Source organism: Tiliqua scincoides, chromosome 11 (genome assembly GCF_035046505.1).
Source record: "Tiliqua scincoides isolate rTilSci1 chromosome 11, rTilSci1.hap2, whole genome shotgun sequence".
Classification (NCBI taxonomy): Eukaryota; Metazoa; Chordata; class Lepidosauria; order Squamata; family Scincidae; genus Tiliqua; species Tiliqua scincoides.
In genome coordinates, this window is record NC_089831.1 from 3,768,803 (window position 1) to 3,791,533 (window position 22,731).

The 22,731-nt window shown below is 44.4% G+C and overlaps 1 protein-coding gene across 1 annotated transcript in view; it reads left to right on the top strand.

The window, feature by feature from the left end:
• Positions 1 to 7,299: 7,299 nt before the first annotated feature.
• The window catches only part of FER1L5 (fer-1 like family member 5), a 65,315-nt gene continuing 49,883 nt past the window's right edge, over positions 7,300 to 22,731 (top strand). Inside the window, exons 1-10 of the mRNA XM_066639645.1 lie at positions 7,300 to 7,384; positions 8,392 to 8,447; positions 9,278 to 9,366; positions 10,172 to 10,280; positions 17,456 to 17,584; positions 17,854 to 17,916; positions 19,751 to 19,801; positions 20,050 to 20,080; positions 20,214 to 20,329; positions 21,260 to 21,383. Of these exons, the coding sequence (XP_066495742.1) occupies positions 7,300 to 7,384; positions 8,392 to 8,447; positions 9,278 to 9,366; positions 10,172 to 10,280; positions 17,456 to 17,584; positions 17,854 to 17,916; positions 19,751 to 19,801; positions 20,050 to 20,080; positions 20,214 to 20,329; positions 21,260 to 21,383 (853 nt within the window). The remainder of the gene's footprint in view (positions 7,385 to 8,391; positions 8,448 to 9,277; positions 9,367 to 10,171; positions 10,281 to 17,455; positions 17,585 to 17,853; positions 17,917 to 19,750; positions 19,802 to 20,049; positions 20,081 to 20,213; positions 20,330 to 21,259; positions 21,384 to 22,731) is intronic.

The window sequence follows — 22,731 nt, forward strand, 5'->3', positions numbered from 1 at the left end:
TTCAAAACATTTTATCCCATCTGGAATTGCCCTTCCAATTTAGAGTAAAAAATATATTCTGAAGAACATGCAACTCAGTCCTACATCTACATGTAAATTCAGGCTTTGGGAAGCTGGGTGAGAATCTCTAAGCACCATCTTGAAATGTAACCATCAGTACTCACATGCTACTCACATACATGGATTGATTAATTTTGCTATATTCAATGAAGTGTTACTATGAGTCACTGTGACTATCCCATCACTGTAGCCAGGCAGCAGTGGTGAATCTTTTCTTTTAAACAGAATTTAAAGCTTAAAATGAGAACGAAGAGAGGAGATTTCCATTAGACAGCAGGAGAAAATTCCTGACAGTCAGGGCGGTTTGTCAGTGAAACAGATTGCCGAGAGAGGTGGTGGACTCTTCCTCCTCTGGAGAGCTCCAAGCAGAGGCTTGACAAGCACCTGTTGGAGATGCTCTAAGAGGATTTCCTGCCTAAGGCAGGGGGGCTGGACTCGATGACCCTTCCAACTCTATGATTCTATGAAAACAAATGGCACAGCCCCTCTTGAAGTCACCTTCTGGCAGCTGTAATTTTTTTCCTCATATTACCCTAGATCAGCAATTTTCAACCAATATGCCGAGCAAGTTGGTGTGCCATGGAAGGTGTGCAGGTGTGTGCAGGTGTGCAGTTTGGAGCTCAGCATTGAAAATCACGGAAAAACTCTTCTGGGATCTGCAGCAGAACCCAGATAATTCTTCAGAAAGTGACATCAGAGAGACGAAGACCATATGCGCCTTGGGAAGAAAAACATTGAAAATTGCTGCCCTAGATATAATGCTGTTCTGGGCAGTGCTATACTGGCAAATTTTGAAGTATAGGAAGTCATCATGACCCGCTCCAAGAGCCATTACCATGCCCCACTATACAATGACTAAAAACATCCATTTTAAATTTCTTCATTAACATGCTTTTCCTCTGCAACATTTTTTTTCTATTTTGATTATACTTATTATACTTCATTTGGAGAGCTAGCTCCATTTCAGCCCAAACTTTTTTTATTTTTTTATTTTTAATTTTTATTTAAGGCGTGGGTACAGGGAAAATCACAAATACATATATTCAGGGAAAAACACTAGGGAATCGCAGAAATGTAGCTAATACTATTTTGTTTCTATAATTATCATACTTCAATAGTTCATAATCGTTTATCCAACCATTCATATAACAGGTTCCACAATGTCTGTATTCTCTCCATCTCGCCATCCCTCAATCTTTCCATCAACACATCTATTTTGACAATCTCGTACAGTTTCTCAATCCACATCTCTACACTGGGAATTTCTGAATTCTTCCACATCCTGGCATAGACTAATCTTGCTGCAATGATTACATATAACAAAGTGTGTTTGAAATCATTGTTATAGCTTTCAGGGAAAATGTTCAATAGAAACAATTCTGGTTGGAAGGGTATTACACAATTGAAAATAGTTTGGATATTTCTATGTATTTTTCCCCAAAATTCTTTTGCCTTAGGGCAAAGCCACCACATGTGATAAAAAGATCCTTTTACCTCTTTACATTTCCAACATTTGTTTCATATACCAGGATACATTTTTGCCAACCTATCTGGAGATAGGTGCCATCTATAAAAAATTTTGTATATGTTTTCTTTCATTGTTGCTGCCTTAATTATCCTCATATTTCTCTTCCAAAGCTGATCCCAATTGTTCATTATTATGTTATGTCCAATATTTTTTGCCCATATGATCATCACCTCTTTTACCAATTCATCTTCCATTTCCATACTTAACAGATAGTGGTACATCCTCTTAATATAATGTTCCTCATTTGATAGAAATATTTTATCAAATTCAGTCTCCTCTAGGTAGATACCTTCTTTTTTATCTTTCATCCATCTTGTTTTAATTTGTAGTTCCGTCAACCAATCCAGTAATCCCTTTCTCCCACAATATTTCTTTTGAGTAAAGATCTGCTTTCTCATCTAATAATTCATCATATCTCTTATTCTGTGAACCTCGCAGCCACATTGGTCTTGTATTGATTTCCAATGGTTTAACCCATCTAGGAATTTTCTCGTAAACTTTATACCTTATTTGTTCCCAGTCAAATAACAGTGCCCTTCTTATCAGATGTTGTTTAAAATAGCTATGATATTTGGCTTTATCATAGATCATTTCAGCCCAAACTTTTGGAGTGGGTTTCGGTAGTTTAAAGTAATAGTTTAAAAACTGAAAAAGGAGATATACATTGTATATTAGAATGCTAGCCCTTGGAATAGATGATGGCCTAATCAGCTAGCAAGTGGGGACATCTTGTGGTCATACAGAAAGAGAGCAGGTTTTTAATTTTTCCACCTAACTCTGGGCGCTGTGAGTTAGGACAGAGATAGAAGTGGTATACAGCTAGGGCTGGCCCGTCCATTAGGTCAGCCACATTGGAAGAGAAGGACAGAGTGGAAGGGGTGGTAACGTAGCTAGAGAGGGGGTGGCAGAACTAAGTTTTTGCAGGCATCTGAATGTCTGAAGGGGGCCCTTCGGTGCCATTCCAGGGGTGAGAATGCCCCCATTTTTCCTGCCCAGAATGGGTCTGCAGAATGGGTCTGGGCTGCCGCAGCCAAGTCAACATTGTGGTTGCTCTTTTCTGCATTGTATCTATTTCCACTATATCCTTTTTGATATGTGGTGACCAGGACTGGACGCCACACTCCAGGTGTGGCCTTACCATCGATTTGTACAATGGCATTATAATATTAGCTGTTTTATTCTCAATACCTTTTTTAATGATCCCAAGTATGGCATTAGCCTTCTTCACTGCTGCCGCACATGGGGTTGACACTTTCATCAAGCTGTCCACCCCTCCCCCCAAGATCTCTCTCTTGATCTGCCACAGACAGTTCAGAACCCATTAGCCTATATGTGAAATTTTGGTTTTTCAGCCCCCAACCCACCTCCTTCCGTATCCTTAGTGTGACTGGATGTGGGCCCGTTCCCTGAAGAAGGGGTTTCCCCAGGGGATCATTTCCCTCTTCTCCAGAATGGCATCCTTCAGCAGCTGGGAAGCTACCGATCTAAGGGTGGGACGATGCCTGAACATCCCTGAACATCATCCAAATACCCACTAAAGACCCTTTAATACCTCTAAAGACCATGGAAAGACCCTCTAACGACACTCTAAAGATGCCTTAAAACTCCTAAAGACCCACTTAAAACTCATTACTAACTCCTAAAGACCCTTAAAGACTACTTAAAATCCCTGAAAACTTCCTAAATACCTATTGTTACTCCCTATTAATACTCCAAAAAGAACCCTTAATAGTAACAACCTCTTAATACCCCCTAAAGACCTCCAAAGAAACCTTAATACCCTCTAAAGAACCCCTAAAGACCCCTTCTTATCCCTAAAGACCACTTTATACCTCCTAAAGCAGTGGTATTCAAACAGGGGCGTCACGATGCCCCAGCCTGAGGGTCCTGGTCCCTTTCCCCCTAAGGGGCGGGGGCAGCCAGGAGGCAGGGAGGAGGCAGCGGTGTGATCCCCAGGATCGCACCGCTATGGGGGGCTGCAGGGGCTTGGGTACACTAGCCCAAGCCTCCTGCAGCCTCCCAGGGGTGCGGGGAGCTCTGCACGACCTTCAGCAGGGCTCCCCAGGTCAGGGAAGGTGAGAGTGGGGCGATCGCGCCTCGCCTCCTCTAAACCGGAAGCGAAGCGCAATTGCTCCACTTTCCCTTCTGACGGGACTGAGGTGCACCCTCCAGTCCCTGCAGCAGCCGTCCCTGGGTGCGGGGAGCTGTGCGCGAGCGCCTGCAGGGCTCCCCAGGTCAGGAAAAGTGAGTGGAGAGATCGTGCTCCACTTCTGGTTTTGCAGTGGCAGAGCGCATCTCTCAACTCTCACTTTCCCTGACCTGGGGAGCCCTGCAGGCGCTCGCACATGGCTCCTGAGAGTTTGAAAACCGCTGCCCTAAAGACACCTTAATACTCCCTAAAGGCCCCTAATACTCTCTTAAAATGTTGCAAGGTACAAAAACCAAGATGTTACAAGAGATCCCAGATGTTGCACGGTAATCCCAGGTTCCAAATAGACAAAGGTGATCAAATCCAGGCCTTTATTGTAATCCATCAGCAAAAGGTGGTAAATCCATCCACGTCTCCAAAGGAGACTGCAAGCATCAGAAGTGGGGAGAAGAGAAGCAGCAAAACGCCCCCTTTAGCTTTTATTACAATCTGGGGTTCCCTCCTTGAAACACATTATTGGCAACCTTCAGTCTCGAAAGACTATGGTATCGCGCTCTGAAGGGTGGTTCTGGCACAGCGTCTAGTGTGGCTGAAAAGGCCAATCCAGGAGTGACAATCCCTTCCACACCGGGAGCAAGTGCAGTCTGTCCCTGGTCTGTCTCCCTGGCTATGGGCCTTCCTTCTTTGCCTCTTAGCCTCAGACTGTTGGCCAAGTGTCTCTTCAAACTGGGAAAGGCCATGCTGCACAGCCTGCCTCCAAGCGGGCCGCTCAGAGGCCAGGGTTTCCCACTTGTTGAGGTCCACTCCTAAGGCCTTCAGATCCCTCTTGCAGATGTCCTTGTATCGCAGCTGTGGTCTACCTGTAGGGCGCTTTCCTTGCACGAGTTCTCCATAGAGGAGATCCTTTGGGATCCGGCCATCATCCATTCTCACGACATGACCGAGCCAACGCAGGCATCTCTGTTTCAGCAGTGAATACATGCTAGGGATTCCAGCATGTTCCAGGACTGTGTTGTTTGGAACTTTGTCCTGCCAGGTGATGCCGAGGATGTGGAACATCGGAGGCAGCACATGTGGAAAGCGCTCAGTTTCCTCTCCTCTTGTGAGCGAAGAGTCCATGACTCGCTGCACTACAGAAGTGTACTCAGGACGCAAGCTCTGTAGACCTGAATCTTGGTATATTCTGTCAGCTTCTTGTTGGACCAGACTCTCTTTGTGAGTCTGGAAAACGTGGTAGCTGCTTTACGGATGCGCTTGTTTAGCTCGGTATCGAGAGAAAGAGTGTAGGAGATCATTGAGCCAAGGTACACAAAGTCATGGACAACCTCCAGTTCATGCGCAGAGTTTGTAATGCAGAGATTGAAACACAGACATGGAGACAATTCAGCCAGTTCACTTCGTACATCTCATACAGATTTGAGCAGGCCGTAGGTGGTACTGCAACCCCTTAGTTCAAAAGCTGACCCCATCTCATCATACGTTCTTCTGGCCTTCGAAATGCAACAAAATTGTTGCTAAAAAGGTTGCTAGCTCTGCTAAAAACAAAAACTGCTACCTCTGCATTTTCTTTGAGAACCTGATCTTTGCAATGTGTTAATCTGGAAGTGCTTTGATGTGAACTGGAAAATAGCTTGGATATGTTGGCTTAAACCTTTTATTGCTGTTAGACTACCACGACTCACTTAAAATATTACTATTTGCTTGTGTACACTTGTGTGCATACACAATATACATTTGCTTGTGTACACTTGTGTGCATACACAATATACACTTGTGGTACACAAGTATAAGTGGTATACACAAGACTGGTTTTAAAATGAAGAACAAGAAATAGAAGGAGAGCTAAGCTTCCTAGTGGTTTCTATGAGAGCTGGTGTGAATATTTGCTTTCTAGCATGTGTGTGTGCAAGTGGTGCTCTGAAGAAGCCTTCAACCTGAATGTTCAAACTGCTGGAATATATTTTTTTTTCCTGTGGTCTGAAAACAAAGACTCTTCATTCAAATGCATTCTTATCTGTTGTGCTGAGAACACTGCGGCACGCAGCCAAATCCAGCAAACCGTTCGTGGGAAACCGAAACCATTTTAACCATTTTTTTTACTCAAGTTGAACTTGCTTGGACAAGTTGAACTTACACAAACCGAGCGATCAAAACCATGCTGTTTACGTTTCAGGTAAGCATACTATAGCATAACTGACAATCCTGTTATCGTGCATCAAAAACACCCTAAAGATCCCTTAATAACACCTAAAGATTCCTTAATAACCCCACAAAGACCCCTTAATAACCCATAAAGATTCCTAAAAGACATCTTAATACCCCCTAAGACTACTTAATATACCCTAAAGACCCATTAACAAAGAACCCCTAGTAGAGTAAGGTAAAGTTTCCCCTGCACAGTCATATCCTTTAAGACCCCTAAAGACCCCAAATATGTCTTAATACCTCTAAAAAACCCCAAAGAGCTCTTAATATACCCCCTTAAGACCCATAAAGAACCCCTAAAGACCCTTTTCTACCTCCTAAAGACACCTTAATATACCCTAATATACCTTAATATACCCTTAATATACCTTAATATACCCTAAAGACCCCTAAACACCCCCTTAAGGGAGCATGCACAAATGACCCACTCTGTAAAGCACCAGGAGAGGCAGTTCATCAGTTGCCACAGGGGGGCGTTGCTGAACTCTCCCTGGCTCCGAGTGGGGGAAGAACAGCTTTAAAAAATATTATTATTATTATTATTATTATTATTATTATTATTATTATTATTATTATTATTATTATTATTATTATTATTATTATTATTATTTTGGGAGGGGGGGAATGTGTGTTTCAGAGACTGAGTTTAAGGAGGGAAGGATGTGTGTGTATTATTGACTCCCTGGGCCTGAATCTCTCAACACCATAAACTCTCAACATCAAATTATGTGTAAATCTTCAACAGATAATCAAGAATATTCCCCTGTAAAACCATCTGTGCATTTTACTTGTTGTACAAATAATTTAAGAAAATCAATTATTCTCACTTATTCAGCAGTATTATGTTGCTTGGTCAAAATATTTTCTTAAATTAGTATTTAAAAGAGCAGAAAGTTTGCAGTCAGCCAGTTAATGGCCTGTCTATTCCAGCTCCCCTGATCAAAACATCCTTAAGTAGCTAATTAATTAGCCAATTAAAAGCACCCAAAGGCAACCCAGTCCATAAGTTGATGGTAGAGAGATTATTCTGGCCTCCCTATTATGACATCACATCTGAGAAGTGTGACTTCATATCTACTTTGTGATGTCAACTTACATTAACCCAACATCCTGGATACAGAAGAATGTATATTGCCTTTGGCTTGGGAATGCTGAGGAAAGACTCAGAGGGACTTAAGCTTGAAAATGTTTTGGTGTCATTAGGAGTCTGCTAGGACAAAACCAGAGAGTTTGGGGGGGCAGACTTGGGGGAGAGACAGAATTAAAGAAATTGTGGTGGAAGAACTGAAGAGGGGATCATCCATTTGTTTATTCAGGAATATACACTGAGGCAAAAGGGGACAGAGAGGAACCAAATATGCTGAAGATTGTTATTGTGTCTGCATATATACCTCCTGAAATTGCTGTTCAACCCGACACCTGTGTGGTTGCCACCTTCAGAGGTAAGTAATGTGTTCCTAGCTGCTTTGGAATAATGAAACAGCGCCCCCCCCCCACCTGTCCAACCTCTCTAGTCAGTTTCAGCCCCATCATTTTCTTCTTGTAAAGTGAGCAAGAAGATAATGGGAGTGGTGATGGCATCTGGCCAGGATGACTTTAAAAGGGGATAGGACAAATTTCTGGAGGAAAAATCCATCATGGGTTACAAGCCATGATGTGTATGTGCAACTTCCTGATTTTAGAAATGGGCTCTGTCAGAATGCCAATGCAAGGGAGGGCACCAGGATGCAGGTCTCTTGTTGTCTTGTATGCTCCCTGGGGCATTTGGTGGGCCACTGTGAGATACAGGAAGTTGGGCTTATGGCCTGATCCAGCGGGGATGTTCTTATGAGCTGGCCATCAGCACCTCATCCAGCACTATACCTGCTTGCTCTATAAAAGAAACTAGTAACTTGGACCACCAGCATAAGCCTTGATGCTCACATCCTTGACCACTGGGCTCACCAGGCTGTGGCTCTTCCCAGTGAGATTCTCCTAGCATATAAGAACATAAGAGCATACTCGTGTGTTCTTATCTCTTACCATACCTCTTTCCATCTTGTTACCCAGCAAAAGCAAAACCTTTACTTATTTTCTGAGGCTTTGTAAAGTGTGATGGAAAGTGTCTTAATCGCCTCTGTTTTATTCTTCATTGATTTTTGTTGTTCTTTACCTTGTTCATTTTTCATCCCTAATGCAGATCTACCCTGTTCCACTTGCATCACGATCCCTTCAACAAGTTTAAAGGTGCCAAATGCACCTTTAATGCAAATGCACCTGTCAGAATGAGCCCAGAGGCCAATTTCATCCAGGACCCAGTTGTGTTTTTTTGTGAAAGCACAAGGGGGATGATCAATCACCATCCCAGTGTGTCAATTTCAGTCTTTCAATCAGCCTTGTAACCAGTGAACTGGGAAGTAGAAGGGAATCAACGGCAAGTCATCAGTTACAGGTTGTTTTATTTTCTTAGATTTGGAAAGGAGAACAAGAGTTATACAGAAGGATCAACATCCCCTTTGGAATGAGGTCAGTGCCATAACCCTAGTAATGGTGTAATCATATATCCACAGCAGGAACTCAGACCCAAGAACAGGCCGATAACTTCAGCACACCTGCAGGCATCTGAGCTGGCAGCCTCACTCAATGAAAAATGACTCGGACTGCGGGAGAGCCATAGACTTTGCACATACTTGGCAGTTATGTCCTCCAGGGGCATGAGACTGGCCCTCTGGAGTCTTCTGATTCCCTAAGCCAAAAGGATTCTGGGATATCATGTTCCAGTTTAATATGGCTGCAGTTGCGTCTTCCAGCTCCAAGAAGCTTTCCAACCTTGTGGTATCTGGTAGCAGGTCTTCTTAAGACATGGGAGACATGGGCAGGAAGGTAATAGGCTGTTTGGTGGGAATGTGCAGGGGGAGAAAGAAATCTGCAGAATACCCCCTTTGCTTAGAAACTGCACTTCAGAGCAACTCCAGAAAGGAGCCTGCAGGCATCATCACCTAACACACCCAATACATCTGTCTTCTCACACCTATTTACATGATTTCATCCCACTGCACAAAGCATTTGATGAAGCATTCCAGTCAGGCTGCTTAAAGCCCACCAGTCAGCAGCAACAGGTGCTAACAGCACAGGTGACTGCCCAGTGGCTGAGAAAGATGTATCTGGGACCTCTGATGGATCTCCATAATGCTAGCAGAGGTACTAACCAGATACCAGTTGTCTGGTCAGAGGCTTCTTCAAGTCACCTCCCTGATTTAGGACCAAACTGCAAGGAACTGTGAATTTCCCCTGACAAAGACAGTTGGAGCACATTACAGTTGGAACCCTATACTGTATTCTTGTTTTCCCTGTAGACTCTGGTGTGGTATCTGGATTCCCAGCCCCTGGACAGCACCTCTTCTGTGATTGTCCAACTCTTGGAATGGAGCACTAAAGATGAAAGGTGAATTAACTTGGGTTGAGGGCAGCCTCAACCCAAGAAGCCTCCTGATTTTTCTCTTCCTGGAAACAGGGCCAGCCTTGATCTTTATGCAGTATTATAGGGCTGGCAGCACACAAGTGGCTGCCTGCCACTCCTCCCCCCTCCCCATTTTCTAAATTTGAAAAAAGGGAGGAACCATGTGGAGGAGGATGTGTGAAGAAGGGAGTAGAGAGCGTCTCTCATGCTGTAACCCACCCTATCCACACTTCCTCCTCTTCCATTCTGTTTCCCTCTACCTTTTTGAATCTAGGCAGCAGGAAGAGGAGAGAGCATGTGGAGGCAGGCATGTGACTGGAGGCTGCCTAAGGCAACCCCCTCAGCTGGCCCCATGGATGATCCGGTCCTCACATCTCCCAGATGAGAATCTATCACCATTGGTCACTAGTATCTTTGGTCACATTAGTATCTTCTTACTAAGGCCTACTATTTTAGATTTTCAAATTTAAAATTTTTAGAACTTAAAAAAAAACCCAACTGGCATGATATATCACACATAACAGAATATGAAAATCATTTTTGTGCAGGGAGATGGAATATAATGTGGGAAGCCTGAGTCTGTTTTATTTATTTTAGCAGTTTTTATGCAATTTTTAACCCATATAATTCCACAATACAGCTTACAGAAAACAATATCTTCAATTAATCAGAGTAAAACAAAATAAATACCTCCAGCACAGATTAAAATTGCTTCCAACACAACTGTTCATAATGACAGATTAACACTTTGAAACTCCTGGTTGATTTTCACCTTTCTCATCTATCCCAGTTCTTTTGGCTCCACTAACCTAAAGCTGGCAGCTGTTGTTGAAAGACCAAGAGCAATCATCACCTTAAAGGATCAGCATCTGCACAACAGTTCCCTGCAACAGACAGGCGTAAGCCAAAGGAGGGAGGGAATTTTACTGTGATGGGTTACTATTGAGTTACTTACTATTGTTATTTCAGCAACATCAGTGTTGTGATTTACAAAGCATAAAAGGACAGATCTCTTCCCTGAGGTGCTTACAATCTTGGAAAGCCACACACCGGAAAGGAAGTGAAATGGAGGAAGAGTGAGCAGGGAAGAATATCTGATTATATGGCCCAAATCCTAACCAACTTTCCATCACTGGCATAGCTGTGCCAATGGGACGTGTGTTACATCCTGCAGTTGGGTGGCACTCACAGAGGCCTCTTCAAAGTAAGGGATTGCACCCTATTCTCTGTAACACATACTTAGACTTATTTACCATAGGGCAGTGGTTCCCAAACTGTGCGCTGCAGCAACTGAGGTCACCATGGCACACTCACAGGGGTGCCACATGGCCTTTTCTTCCTGGTTCACTGGGCCGAGATAACGCAAAACCTTGTGCAATCTCACAGAGATCTCACAGGCATTCTTGCACAGTTCTCACACAATGGCACTGTTGACACAGGGTGCTGTGAACAAAGGGCACAGGTAACTTTGGGAAGTAACTTTGGGAACTGCTGCCATAGGGTATGAGGAGAGGAGAGCTGAGCATAATAGGCTGCACAGGAGAGGGTTAGGGCTAGTGTGAAGAACTGAGAGGCAAGGGCAGTAGTAATGTGCATGAAGGGACAAGTATGAAGTTAATCCATTTTGCTTGTTTTCTCTCTGTCTCTCTCTCTCCAATGCTACCTGCCTTCCTTCTTCTGAATTCTGCCCCCCCCCCCTTGTTCTGATGTGGACCCAGTGTAATGGAATGGAATGTTCATCGTCACAGTATGTGATGATCAATCAGTTGGCTGCTGGTGGCTGGTCACTGTGGTCTCTGGGAAGGGAGGAGATGCCCACCTTCTCCCAGAGGCCAGTTGGAATGATTCATGATTCTAAGTGGTGGAGGAGGTCCTTCTGCTTGGGGGCATCTTCTGGTCACTTTGAGACAGGAGGGGAGAAGAGACTTCCCAGGCATCAATCAGCTGCCACCCATAGGCAACTGCTGTGCAAGTTGTGGCAATGTCCTAAGTCTCATTTTGAACATCTGGGGTTGCGTTTTACTTCTAGATTCTCATCAATCTATATGCAACTTGCATTTGGCTTGATGAAAATCTAGAGTCAAAATACTGTAGATCAGGGGTGCTCACACTTTTTTTGGCTCGAGAGCTACTTTGAAACCCAGCAAGGCCCGGAGATCTACCAGAGATTTTTTTACAATGTTTGCACCATCATAACATATAATATTTATGTGTACAATGTATGTTGGTGTACCTTGAGCCCAACTGAGTATAACAGGACTTACTGCTGAGTAGACATGCCTAGGATTAGGCTGTGAGGCTGCAATCCTAGCCACACTTACCTGGGAGTAAGGCCCATTGAGTACAATGGGCCTTACTCCCGGCGTTTCCTTCCAGAGGCACCTGAAGGGGGGGTCGGCACTCCGCGATCTACTCATTTTGCCTCGCGATCTACCGGTAGATCACGATCCACCTATTGAGCACCCCTGCTGTAGATACTCAGTATAGTATTCTGTATAATGCCTGAAATTTTTGCCACGTAATCAAGCTCCAATCACTTAGCCTTATCTCTGGGTCAATCAGAGGGCAGAGCCTTTCAACTCTGAACAGTTTCCTTTCTCAGCTGTTGCTCAGCTCAGGCAGGCACCTCCTTAGTTACTTTCCAGGGACATTCCAGCCAAAGTTAACCTTTTATTCTCCTTCCTTGTGCTGCAGCCTGGTTCTGCTTTGCAAATGCTTGCAAAGCAGGTCTGTTTCTTGAAATACCAGAATGGGACCCTCCTTCCCAGGCTACAATTCAGTGCACCATTACTTAAGAATAACACCCATGGAAAGCAGTGGGTCTGCTTCTGAGTAAAAAGGGTTGCAAATATCTCATCTCTCTGCTGTGAATTGAATTGCACACTCTCAGTTATGCGTTATGGGTTGTATGTTGTATGTAGAGCTTCTGGCTTAACACACCAGACACCTTAAAGGTATCTTTGATTCATGGTTCTCCTCATGTTCTCACTTCCTTAAAGGTGATTTGATTCATGGGTCTCCTGCAGTGGTTCCCAACCTTTTTCACTTGGATATCCCTTGGCAGCCCATTTCCATAAATTGTACCCTTCATATTAGCAAAATGTTTGTAATAATACAAGCCCTCATCTCCTCTCTATGAAACCCAGACTTCATGTATTCATCACAGTGTTTTCTTTTTTTATGTGTTTGAAGAACAGAAAACTCTGCCTTTGCACTGTTTTGCACTAGAAGTGTGCTGAGAAATTCTGGGTGATTGATCACTTTCCATATTATGTTTCAGCTTTTTTACTGTACTGGATTTCAATCACTGGTTCATACATGAATTGATGACCAAAAACTAGCTATTGGTGGGGCTTTCACAGCCAACTAGCTACCTCCCTTCCTTGCCTTGCAAAGCATTCTGGAGCACGGCCTGCCTTTTTCTGCCATTCTTTTTCAAGTATCCCTAAAGGTCCTATTTGACTGTCCCTGGGAGTACATGAATACCAGGTTGGGAACCAGTTTTACTGGGTATGTAGTTTAGGGTGCACTTACTCTGATAGTGTTTACAAAAAGGTGGTGAAGACCAGAATTTAAAAAGAATAAAAATGTATCTTATGATCTTTTACTATGTTTTTAATAAATTAGAGGCTACAGTTCTTAGGTAATAATTAGTGGTAGGTTATTTTTCAGGATCTGGCCTGCAGTAAAATCAGACAAAACTATAGTCAGACACCCCTCTAAGTTTAACCCCCGACTTATCCGAGGGTCATAGAAAATTCCATGATTGTTGGCTCAAAGCCTGTCCTCGACTTATCTGTGGAGTCGACTTATAGGCGGGTGTCTGCGGTGTGCCTATAGATTTCTCAGCAAGAGTTAAGGAGCTTCCATGACGTGGGCAGCAGCTGTTTATGGGTGTAGATCAGGGGTGCCCAAACCCCGGTCCTGGGGCCACTTACGGACCTCGGGGGCTCCCAATCAGGCCCACAGGGAGTCCCCAGTTTCCAGTGAGCCTCTAGCCCTCTGGAGACTTGCTGGAGCCCATGCTGGCCTGATGCAACTGCTCTCAGTATGAGGTTGAACAGTGTGCAACTGTTCAACCTCTCAACTGAGCTGTGGGACGAGGGCTCTCTCCACTACTTGCTGTTTCACGTCTATGATGCAGAGTGGCAATGAAGGAAAGGCTGGCCTTGCTCTGTGCAAGGCCTTTTACAGGCCTTGAGCTACTGCAAGACCTTCATTCATTCATATGTTCCATCTCTAATGAATTCATTTATGTAAATTTATTCAAATTTTAAATGTAAATTAATTCTTTCCCCCCCCCCCGCCCCTGACACAGTGTCAGAGAGATGATGTGGACCTCCTGCCAAAATGTTTGGACACCCCTGGTGTAGATCACCAGAGACAGCCAGGTAGTCCCTCAGGATCACATGGCATTGACTTGACCCTACTTGGCTGTTTGCACGGTCAAGAGCAAAGTTCAAAAGCAAACTCAGTAGGCAAGAGTGGTGATAATCTGCAAGCTTTATTTCGTTGCCAGCAACGGGCTTCTCAGGGACTCCTGTCCAAAATGAAGAGAGCAATGAGAGCCATGTGGGAACTCTCAGAGCCCTCAGAGAAGAGCAATTTTCCAGTGTGTGCCTTTCACTTATATTTGATTCTGGCTCCTTTGTTTGAGGAGTCTTACATTTCTCATTGGCTGGTGTGTGACATCAGAAATGGAGGCTTTCTCAGGATTGGCCACAGATAACTTTACAAGCATTTGATTGGTTGGTTTCAAGTTACAAACTCCAAAAAAGGCAAAATGTACATTTGAGACATTGTTTCCAACAACCACTAGATGGCACTCTTTACTCATTTATTGCAGAACTGGTGTGCTTATCTCTGACCACCAGTTCTATCTTTTCAAATTCCTTTCTGTTTGGTCTCATTAATCACTGTTTAAACTAAGCCTTTTGTCTTTATTATATGTGTAATTCTCTTTATATGTGATCTGTATAGTGGTGTAATTTTATTTAATACAAGACAAACTAACTTCTTATTGTAAATAAGGATTTTAAGAAACCTTTCTCTTTATTTCAATTAAATCTAGCCCCTTCTCTCAGCTTTTAGCTCTGACAGAGGTTCTCAGGAATGTTTGCTAATTAGGGGCTTTTTCATATTATCTTGTTCCTGTCCAGCTGTTTCTGCTGATGTCTGTATCTTGGAAAACTCTATTTTAATTAGCAACAGATTTACTGTCTTTGCCAAGGTCTTCTTCCCCATTAAAATGTCTCTAACCTGTGTATAACCTCTAGTTTTATGTTCTTGGTGCCAAGAGATATCGGCGCATCCTGCTTCCTGCCTCCCCCCTAGTTCCCTGTATGTTGTATATTTCTCTAGTTCCAATTAGAGTGACAGGTGGGGCCTTGAGTCTATAGTGTTGGAATGCTTTTCTTAAGATAAGAGTTCTAGTGTCTCCTTGTTAATTAACGTCTGCCAGACTTCTGCCTTCTCAAAGTTAGATTTGAATTACATTTTCAAACTTGTGACTTTTAAGTAAAACTTAATAACTTTTCACCTTTCTGTGTATTTCTATACTATTATTTAACTTTCAATAACATCAGGTAATCAAGCCTTGCTCTAATGGCTAATTTATATTGGTTACACTTAAAGCATTGAAAAATATTTGCAAACAAGCAAGCATTATAATCTCTTTGGAACTTCTATGAAACTTTGGTCTAAATAGCCCTTCCCAGTGTTTATCAAACAGTATTTGGTTTAAAAAGGAAAGCCTGAATGTTTTAAAATGCAATAATGCTTTTCCCCCTTTCAATTCTCTGCTTAACAGCAACTTGAAGGTGGAATTGCCTCTCTATTCAGAGACAATGCTCTATCTGATGCTTTAGTATAATGAATATACAAGCTGTAAATTTGATTCCAAGAGAAGCTTAAATCATTTGTCATACTAGCAATTAGCCTGAGGTAGAAACTTCAGCTTCTTATACTCCCTTTTCCATGAAGCGTTTATCTGATGTCCTTGACAGCTTAGCAAGAAACATCCCTTGATTTACAGCCTGTCTCTGCTTCAGTTTCAGACCGAGACCAAAAATGCTTTTTGGTTTTAAATTTAAACATATGATCATGCATAACAAATGAACATAACATTTTTCCTATTCCTTAAACATATAAACTAATAACTAATTTAGCTATTAACACCCATAACATAGCATTAACATTTGGTTCATTAAAATTGTAAACATTTGAACATTTTCTCTATTAAACTGCTAAACATATAAACTATAAGTTTGTGTTTGTGTTTATGAGCATGGCATGATGGCTTATGGCTTTCGTGGCCTTGCCTCAGGCTGACTCCTGATGCAGTCCCTATCAAATGTCCCACATTTCCCTATCAAATATTATTTGAATCAGGTGGAAAAGGCTACAGTTATGTTTTGAGGAAAGGAAAGGAACTGTGTCAACTGCATGGAAAAAAATATTCAGGTGAATTTGCAGTCAGACAAATTTAAAAATCACATGAAAGTCTGTGTTTAAGAATTCATTGAATAAACAAAAACCATGAGATTAGAGAAACCAATTTCTAATACAGTGGTTTCAACTGCTGTGCCGTGGCACACTAGTGTGCTGGGAGACAGCCTCAGTGTGCCATGGGGCCAGAGGAGGCAGGCAGCAGCCAGCAGCCACGCAAGGGAGAAGCCGATGCTTTGACTCTCAGGCAGCAGCGGTGAAAAAGGAGCAGCTTCGGCTGCTTTGCAGCAGCTCCTGCTGTGAGCAAGAGGAAGGCTGCAACCCCACTCTCCTTTACCTGGGAGTAAGCCCTGTTAACTATTATGGGGCTTACTTCTGAGTAGACACACCTAGGATTGGGTATCAAGTCCCTTGTCTGCCCTGCCTGCTTTTCTTGGGCAACCAGAAAAGCCTGGAGGAGGTCTGTGTGGAGTAAGAAGAAGGAAGCCAGGGGCAGGCAAGCAGGTAGGAAGCCATGGAGTCTGCTGAGGCCACCAGCCAAAGAATGGGCTAGCTGAGGGTTCACGAAAGGGGGATGTGTTTTCTGGGGTGGGGGGTGATCCCAGTCAGGCTGACACCCCCCCCCTCCGCCAGGCAGTCTTACAGTGATGCTTCTCAGCCTCCTGGGGAAAAAAACTTTTTTCTTTCTTTTGTTTGGGGGCAGTCAAGAACTGGAGTAGTAATATTTGCAATATTAATAATATACACAAGCTGATCCTTGCAGATCATGCTGCCATGAAAGGCACAGGAGCTGGCCATGCTGATTTTTTGTGGTCAGTTGGCAACCTGTGTCAGAGCAGAATGGCTTCTGCTCCTGGGTCCTGATCGCTTGACTTTCCCTGCATTCAGACTGACTAAAGGTTGCTGTGACTACATTTCAGAGCACCATCACTTTTCGAGCCATCTTCATACCTCTTGAACCTCAGACAATTCTGCAGCCCCAAAAGCTGGATTTCAGGAAACTTGGTAAGTGGCAAACCTGGATGGCTTCCCAGCCCCAAGAGGTAGGTTTTTGCAGGAGTAGGTCAAGAGTGGTGGGGCCCCACAAACAGCCAGAGGTGAAGAATTAAATTACTCCAGGCATTGTACTCATTGTACAATGAGTCATTGAACTGTAATTCTTTCTTTAAAAAAAACCCAGCCATAGGAAAGGAGGAACTGCGGTCTGGGGAAGGGGGTGTATCACAAGCTTTGGGGAGAGCTATAGGGTGGCATATCAACATGGAACATTACAGTGCTCTCCTATCATGTCCAGTCTGCTGCGCCATGCATGCCAAACATTCCCATGAAGAACTAGTTCCGAAAGAGAGGGCTGGTGGAGATGCCAGCGGTGCCGACATGTTACTGGCAGTGCCCAAGAGGGATCTGGGAAACAGGAAACAAGCCTTCCAGGTAATGCAGCCCAACTCCTCAGACCAGAAATATGAGACAGCAGTGATTATTTTACAATACAGATGTTCATTATAAACATGGTCAGGGCCAGTCCAAGACTCTTAATGCTTGAGGTGGCATGTCAAATCCCCCCCCCCAATTTGGTGATGTGCATGGAAAGGAAAAACAGGACCCTTTCTCCCCCCCCCTTTTGCAGGTTCGAGTTGGGATCATGGAATGCAGGCAACTTCAAGAAAACAACGTCAAGCCTGTGGTGAAAGTCTACATTAGCCACCACTTCTTCCGGACAAGAATCAAATCTGGGAATAGCCCTTATTACAATGAGGTGGGCACTGTGGTGGAAGAGGGACCCATGTCTCCCTGTTTCCTTTCTCCACATCACGTATAATGTTATCATCCTCTGTCACGCCCTGCCTTAGTTGCCCTTTTCCTAAACTGTGCTTCCTCAAAGGGAAGCTCCTCCAGGCCCCCTATCATCTGGTGGTTCCTTTCTACACTTTTTCCTGCACAGTTTGACAATATCTTTCTTGAGAGGTTCTTCTGCTGAAATTCAGACCCTATACACCTTTCTTGATGCACTTCATTTTTCCTCAGATGTTTGTCCAGAATTTCCAGGAGATACCGAGTCAATTCTTTGAAGAGTCCATAACCATACAGGCAAGAAAGACATGCCTCTCTTTCGCCCTTCTTTTGTGTCAGAATCCTGTTGGTACTTAGAGTCCAATACTTCTGCTACCCTGTTGATGCAGCGGCACCAAAATGGTGACTGGTACATCCTATGTTGGGAAGGTCAGTCCAGAAAGTCTCCTCTAGGTAAAGGACCAATCGTTCCCTTATCTGGTCTGCAGTGTGGGGATCAACTCAGATATACAACAGCTATTTTACTGGCACAGGTCTGTGTTGACCCACACTGCAGGATTGGGCCCAGCATCCAATCCACCTTCCCACCAGTGCACTAAGTCGCGTGCTGTTGGAGCTCCTTCTGTGTCTAGTGCTGAGTGCTTTGCAACAGTCAGTGCCATTGCAAGGGGGGAATCAGCATTGGGCAGTTCCCTGTGGTATGTATAAGATTGGGCTGTTGGTCTCTTGAAGCTTTCCACTTCATGAAGCAGTGTCATGATACCAGGCCATAGGTAGAGCTAGAGAGCCCACTGGCTGGGCAGACAGAAGCACAGTCTTTCGGACCAGTGCCAGCCCAAGACTACCAGGCACCAGAGGCAGGGTCTGAGCCACCCTTCAACAGCAGCACAAAGACTCACTCCATCTTCCTGCTCCTCCTCCGCTCTCTGAAAAGGAGGGGTGCTGAAGCAGAAGAGTCTCAGGAAACATTCAAGCCTGCCACTCTCCTCCTCTTCCCTCACACTTCCTTTTCGTTTCAAACCTTCCTTCTTTTTGAATACAGCAAAACATGCCAGTGAAAAGGAGCACTCTTTGTGCTGCTGCTGAGGGACTCCTGTCATATGTCCCTGAAGGCTGCCTGCTCAGGGCACTACATTATAAGGCCGGCCCTGCCTCAGGAGAACCCCGCAGCAGCGGAATGAGAGCCAGAAGAGCAGCTCCACAAGCAAAACCTCTTAAATCTTCTTCAGACCTAAGTCTGACCTTTCATTCCAGCTTCTGACAATGCTATTCCTATGCTCACTTCTAGTGATAAGGAACTGCACACTCACAATCCCAAAGGTCTGGGTTGTTAATCCTTTTCTTTGTTTGTTGGTGCTTATACTGTGGATTTGGGTAGAGCATACAAGGTAACAGAAATACAGGTTTGCACCACTTAATGATGGGGATACGTTCTCTGATCCCTGTTGTTATGCGAGTAGGTCATTAAGTGAACATTCAGTCCAATCTATTGCCTTTGTTAACAGACATTCCCTGCCAGACACTAGCTGGCTGCACAGGCTGCTGGAGATCGATTGCCTCTTCTTTGCATTAAGAGCCTCTCTGTTGTGTTAACCAGGGGTCTCTGAACTTGTTGGCTGAAGGGTCACATCAAATATCTGGCACAGTGTTGAGGGCCAGAAAAAAAAACTAAATATAAAATTTAAGTAAAGACTTATAAATGAATGGGCTCAAATGAAGGACCAACAGCCCAATAAATGAATGGGCTCAAATGTCCAGGATTTCTCCAAGCACCAACACAGCCCAAGAAATAAAGCACACACTTAAATGGACCCCATTCCCATACCCCACAAACACAACTCTGGTTGTGTTTGGTCAACTGGGCCGGAGGCTTCCAGGAGATCAGAGGCTGGCTGTGGGCCGGGTAGAGGCTCGCTGCGGGCCACATCTTTATTGTGCTTTGCCAATCGTCATATATGCGGTCCATTGATAAGTGAACAGTTGTTAAGCAGTGCACACCTGTACTAAAGGACTCAATCAAACTAAAAAAAAAAATTTCAATTAACTCGAGAGAGAGAACGCAGATGGAGGCAGCATCCAATGTACAGGGTGCAAGAGGAATTTCTGTACTACCACAACTGTTTCTTCATAGGTGGTGAACTCCAGGGCGTTGCGAGCTGATTCTGTCATTGGAGTCTTCAAGGTGAGCAGCGGCTCCTTCCTGATGCCTCTGGAGAGAGAGAGATCTAGAAAATGGGTGGAAGTCTCCCTGCCGCTGATGTCTTGGCTACTGCTCACTACGCCAGAGGACCAGGGGGCTGCTGAGGCAGTTTACAGTATTTTCCCCCTACCTACTAGCAGAATACAAAATAAATCAGGGGGTGGGAGTGCTCTCTATCCACCTCTCCTGCCTCATCATTCTGCTGACTCCTCCTGTTTCTGTCTTTGCAGATTGAGATTGGGACTGTATACGAATCTCCTGGTAAGTCAGTTGCTGGAGAATTTGGGCCAATGCCTTGAAATGCCAGCGGTGCCTCTTTCTAGTAATTTCTGTGCCCAGGGAAGGGTCTCAAATAATGGGACGAACACTGGCTCTTGCTGTTTCCTTTCCTTAGGCCATGCTCTGATTGCCAAATGGTTGAGTCTCTATGACCCAAGTAACCTCAACGCTGGATTAAAGGGCTATGTGAAAGTCAACCTGTGTGTCTTAGGAGCCGGAGATCGTGCACCGGTAAAGGTTTTGGTGTGACAAGACTTTTCCACACCTGGACAGGGACACAAAGTGAACATCCAAGATGTTGTCGTACAACTGACAGTAAACATCATGTTTTATTTTCAGAGGGAAGAATGAATGATGTTTTCAAGATGAGATAGACAAAAAGTCAGGTGCCAGCCTTCTTAGACACTTAGGGCCCAATTCTATCTTCCAAAAGTACTCAGTGTGATGGACCATGCGCTGCATGCTGTGGAGTGGGGGCAGTCAGGCAGCTCAGGAGAGAGAAGTAAAAATCATTTTTATGTACCTCTCTGTAGGTTCCCTGACCATCAATGGGTCTCAGACTTACACCAGCTCTTTAAATGGCATAAAACCAAAGAGAACCTGGAAGTAGGTCTAGGCTAGGATGTGTAAGGCTAGGATCGAGTGCGCGCGGCTGCTGTCAAGATCCACCCATGCCTTCCCCACTCCAATCCTCCCTCCAACAGCCCATGAACCTACCTGATCCAGGTAAGGATCTACCTTACCTGATCCAGGGCAGAGTCCAGGAGCCACTGCCATTGTGCACATGGGGCCTCTGGTCTTTTGCACCAATGGCCCACACAACAGTGGTACTTTTTGCAACACTACAGCATCACTTACAGCAGCAGCCCAGGAATTATACCACTGTAATTGCCCTATGGGGTTGGGCAATTTGTGAGGGCAGCAGGTGAGGCAAGCACCACTCCAGCCTCTCACTGGCTGTGCACCTGCCACCTTGTCAAACCAAGGTCTGATTCTGACCCACAAAACCATGTTTTAAAAAAACGTATTTCCAGAGGAATGCATGCAGAACATGTCATGTCTGAATTGCACATCTCTGTGCATCCTTCAGGAAGAACTGGGAGGAGGAGCTGTTCATATACTGCTCATAATTCTCCTTCCCTTCTTGTCTCTTCTCCATAGGACACAGATACTGTCGTGGAGAGCAGCCATTTGGAGGTCAACCTTCTGAAGTCCTCAGAGACACCAGCGGCACGCATGGCCACCCTCCATCTCTACATCTATGGAGCAGAAGACATGCCTCAAAGTATGCCTCCAAGGGTCTCAGATCAAAAATGGCCAGTTTATAGATCTTAAGCTGTGCTGGTCCAGGACCTCCCCTGCACCCCTCCTCCCTTCCATGCCATACCCCTCCACCAATACTGCTGCTGTAGCTCCTCCCACTCCCTGGATTTAAAGAAAGGGGAATGAAGCTAGAGAGGAAGTGTGGAGGAGAGGGAAGTGGTGGGCTAGCATGGTGAAAACAAGATCTCTCACCCTCAGTGCTCCCCCTCAAATGGGACCATGAGAAGCATTCTAAACCAGGCTATCACTTGCTTTCCTCCATAGTGGATGATTACTTCACAGTAATAGCCAATAATCACTCCGGTGATTTCGTCGATCCTTTTCTGGAAGCCAAATTTGCAGGGAGAGTGGTAAGTGAACTGCAGCTCTCCTTTTGACAAACAGAAACTGAGAAGCATCAAAGTAAAACATCTGCTATTAATGAACAACATAGGAAGTTATGGGGTTTTTGCAGCCTTGCAAAGAAGTCCCCCATAATTACTAGCCCATAGACCAGCCAATTTCAACTACAGTGCCATGGCACAATGGTGTGCCGCAGGTGGTCTTCAGGAGTGCCACAGGAGTTTGGGGGAGGATCATTTGTTAGTAGGGCCACTAGGGGATGCAACCCCCTGTTGTCAGTGCTTTGTCAATTGTCAAAAAACTGATGGTGTGCAGAGTTGGAAGAGACCTAATAGGTCATCTAGTCCAACCCCCTGCCTTAGGCAGGAAATCCTCTTAGAGCATCTCCAACAGGTGCTTGTCAAGCCTCTGCTTGAATATCCCCAGTGAGGGACAGTCCAGCAGCTCTCCTGGCAATCTGTTCCACTGCCGAACCGCCCTGACCATCAGGAATGTTTTCCTGATGTCTAATTGAAGTCTCCTCTCTTGCAGTTTGTACCCACTGGTTCTAGTTCTGCTTTCAGAGACAACTGAGAATAAATTATTCCCTTCTTCCATATGACAGCCCTTTAGATATTTGAAGAGTGCTATCATATCCCCTTTTAGCCTTCTCTTCTCCAGGTTGAACATGCCAAGTTCCCTCACCTTTCCTCATAGGGCTTATCCTCCAGCCCCCTGATCATCCTAATCCTTTGGCTTTCCGCATCATGGCTTCCATTGACCATCTTCAACTGTACAGGTGGACATCATTCTAGAAAGAAAAAAAGGATGCTTTTTCCTCCTGTTTTGTCTGCTGTGCAAATTTGTCCAATTGACAAATCAACGGAGTAACTAAAATGGATGTTGTTATTTGACCCAGCAGCAAATTCACTTTAAATAACTTTAAACAAGCAAGGCAAACAAGTGTGGCTGCGGTTTGTCTTAAGACA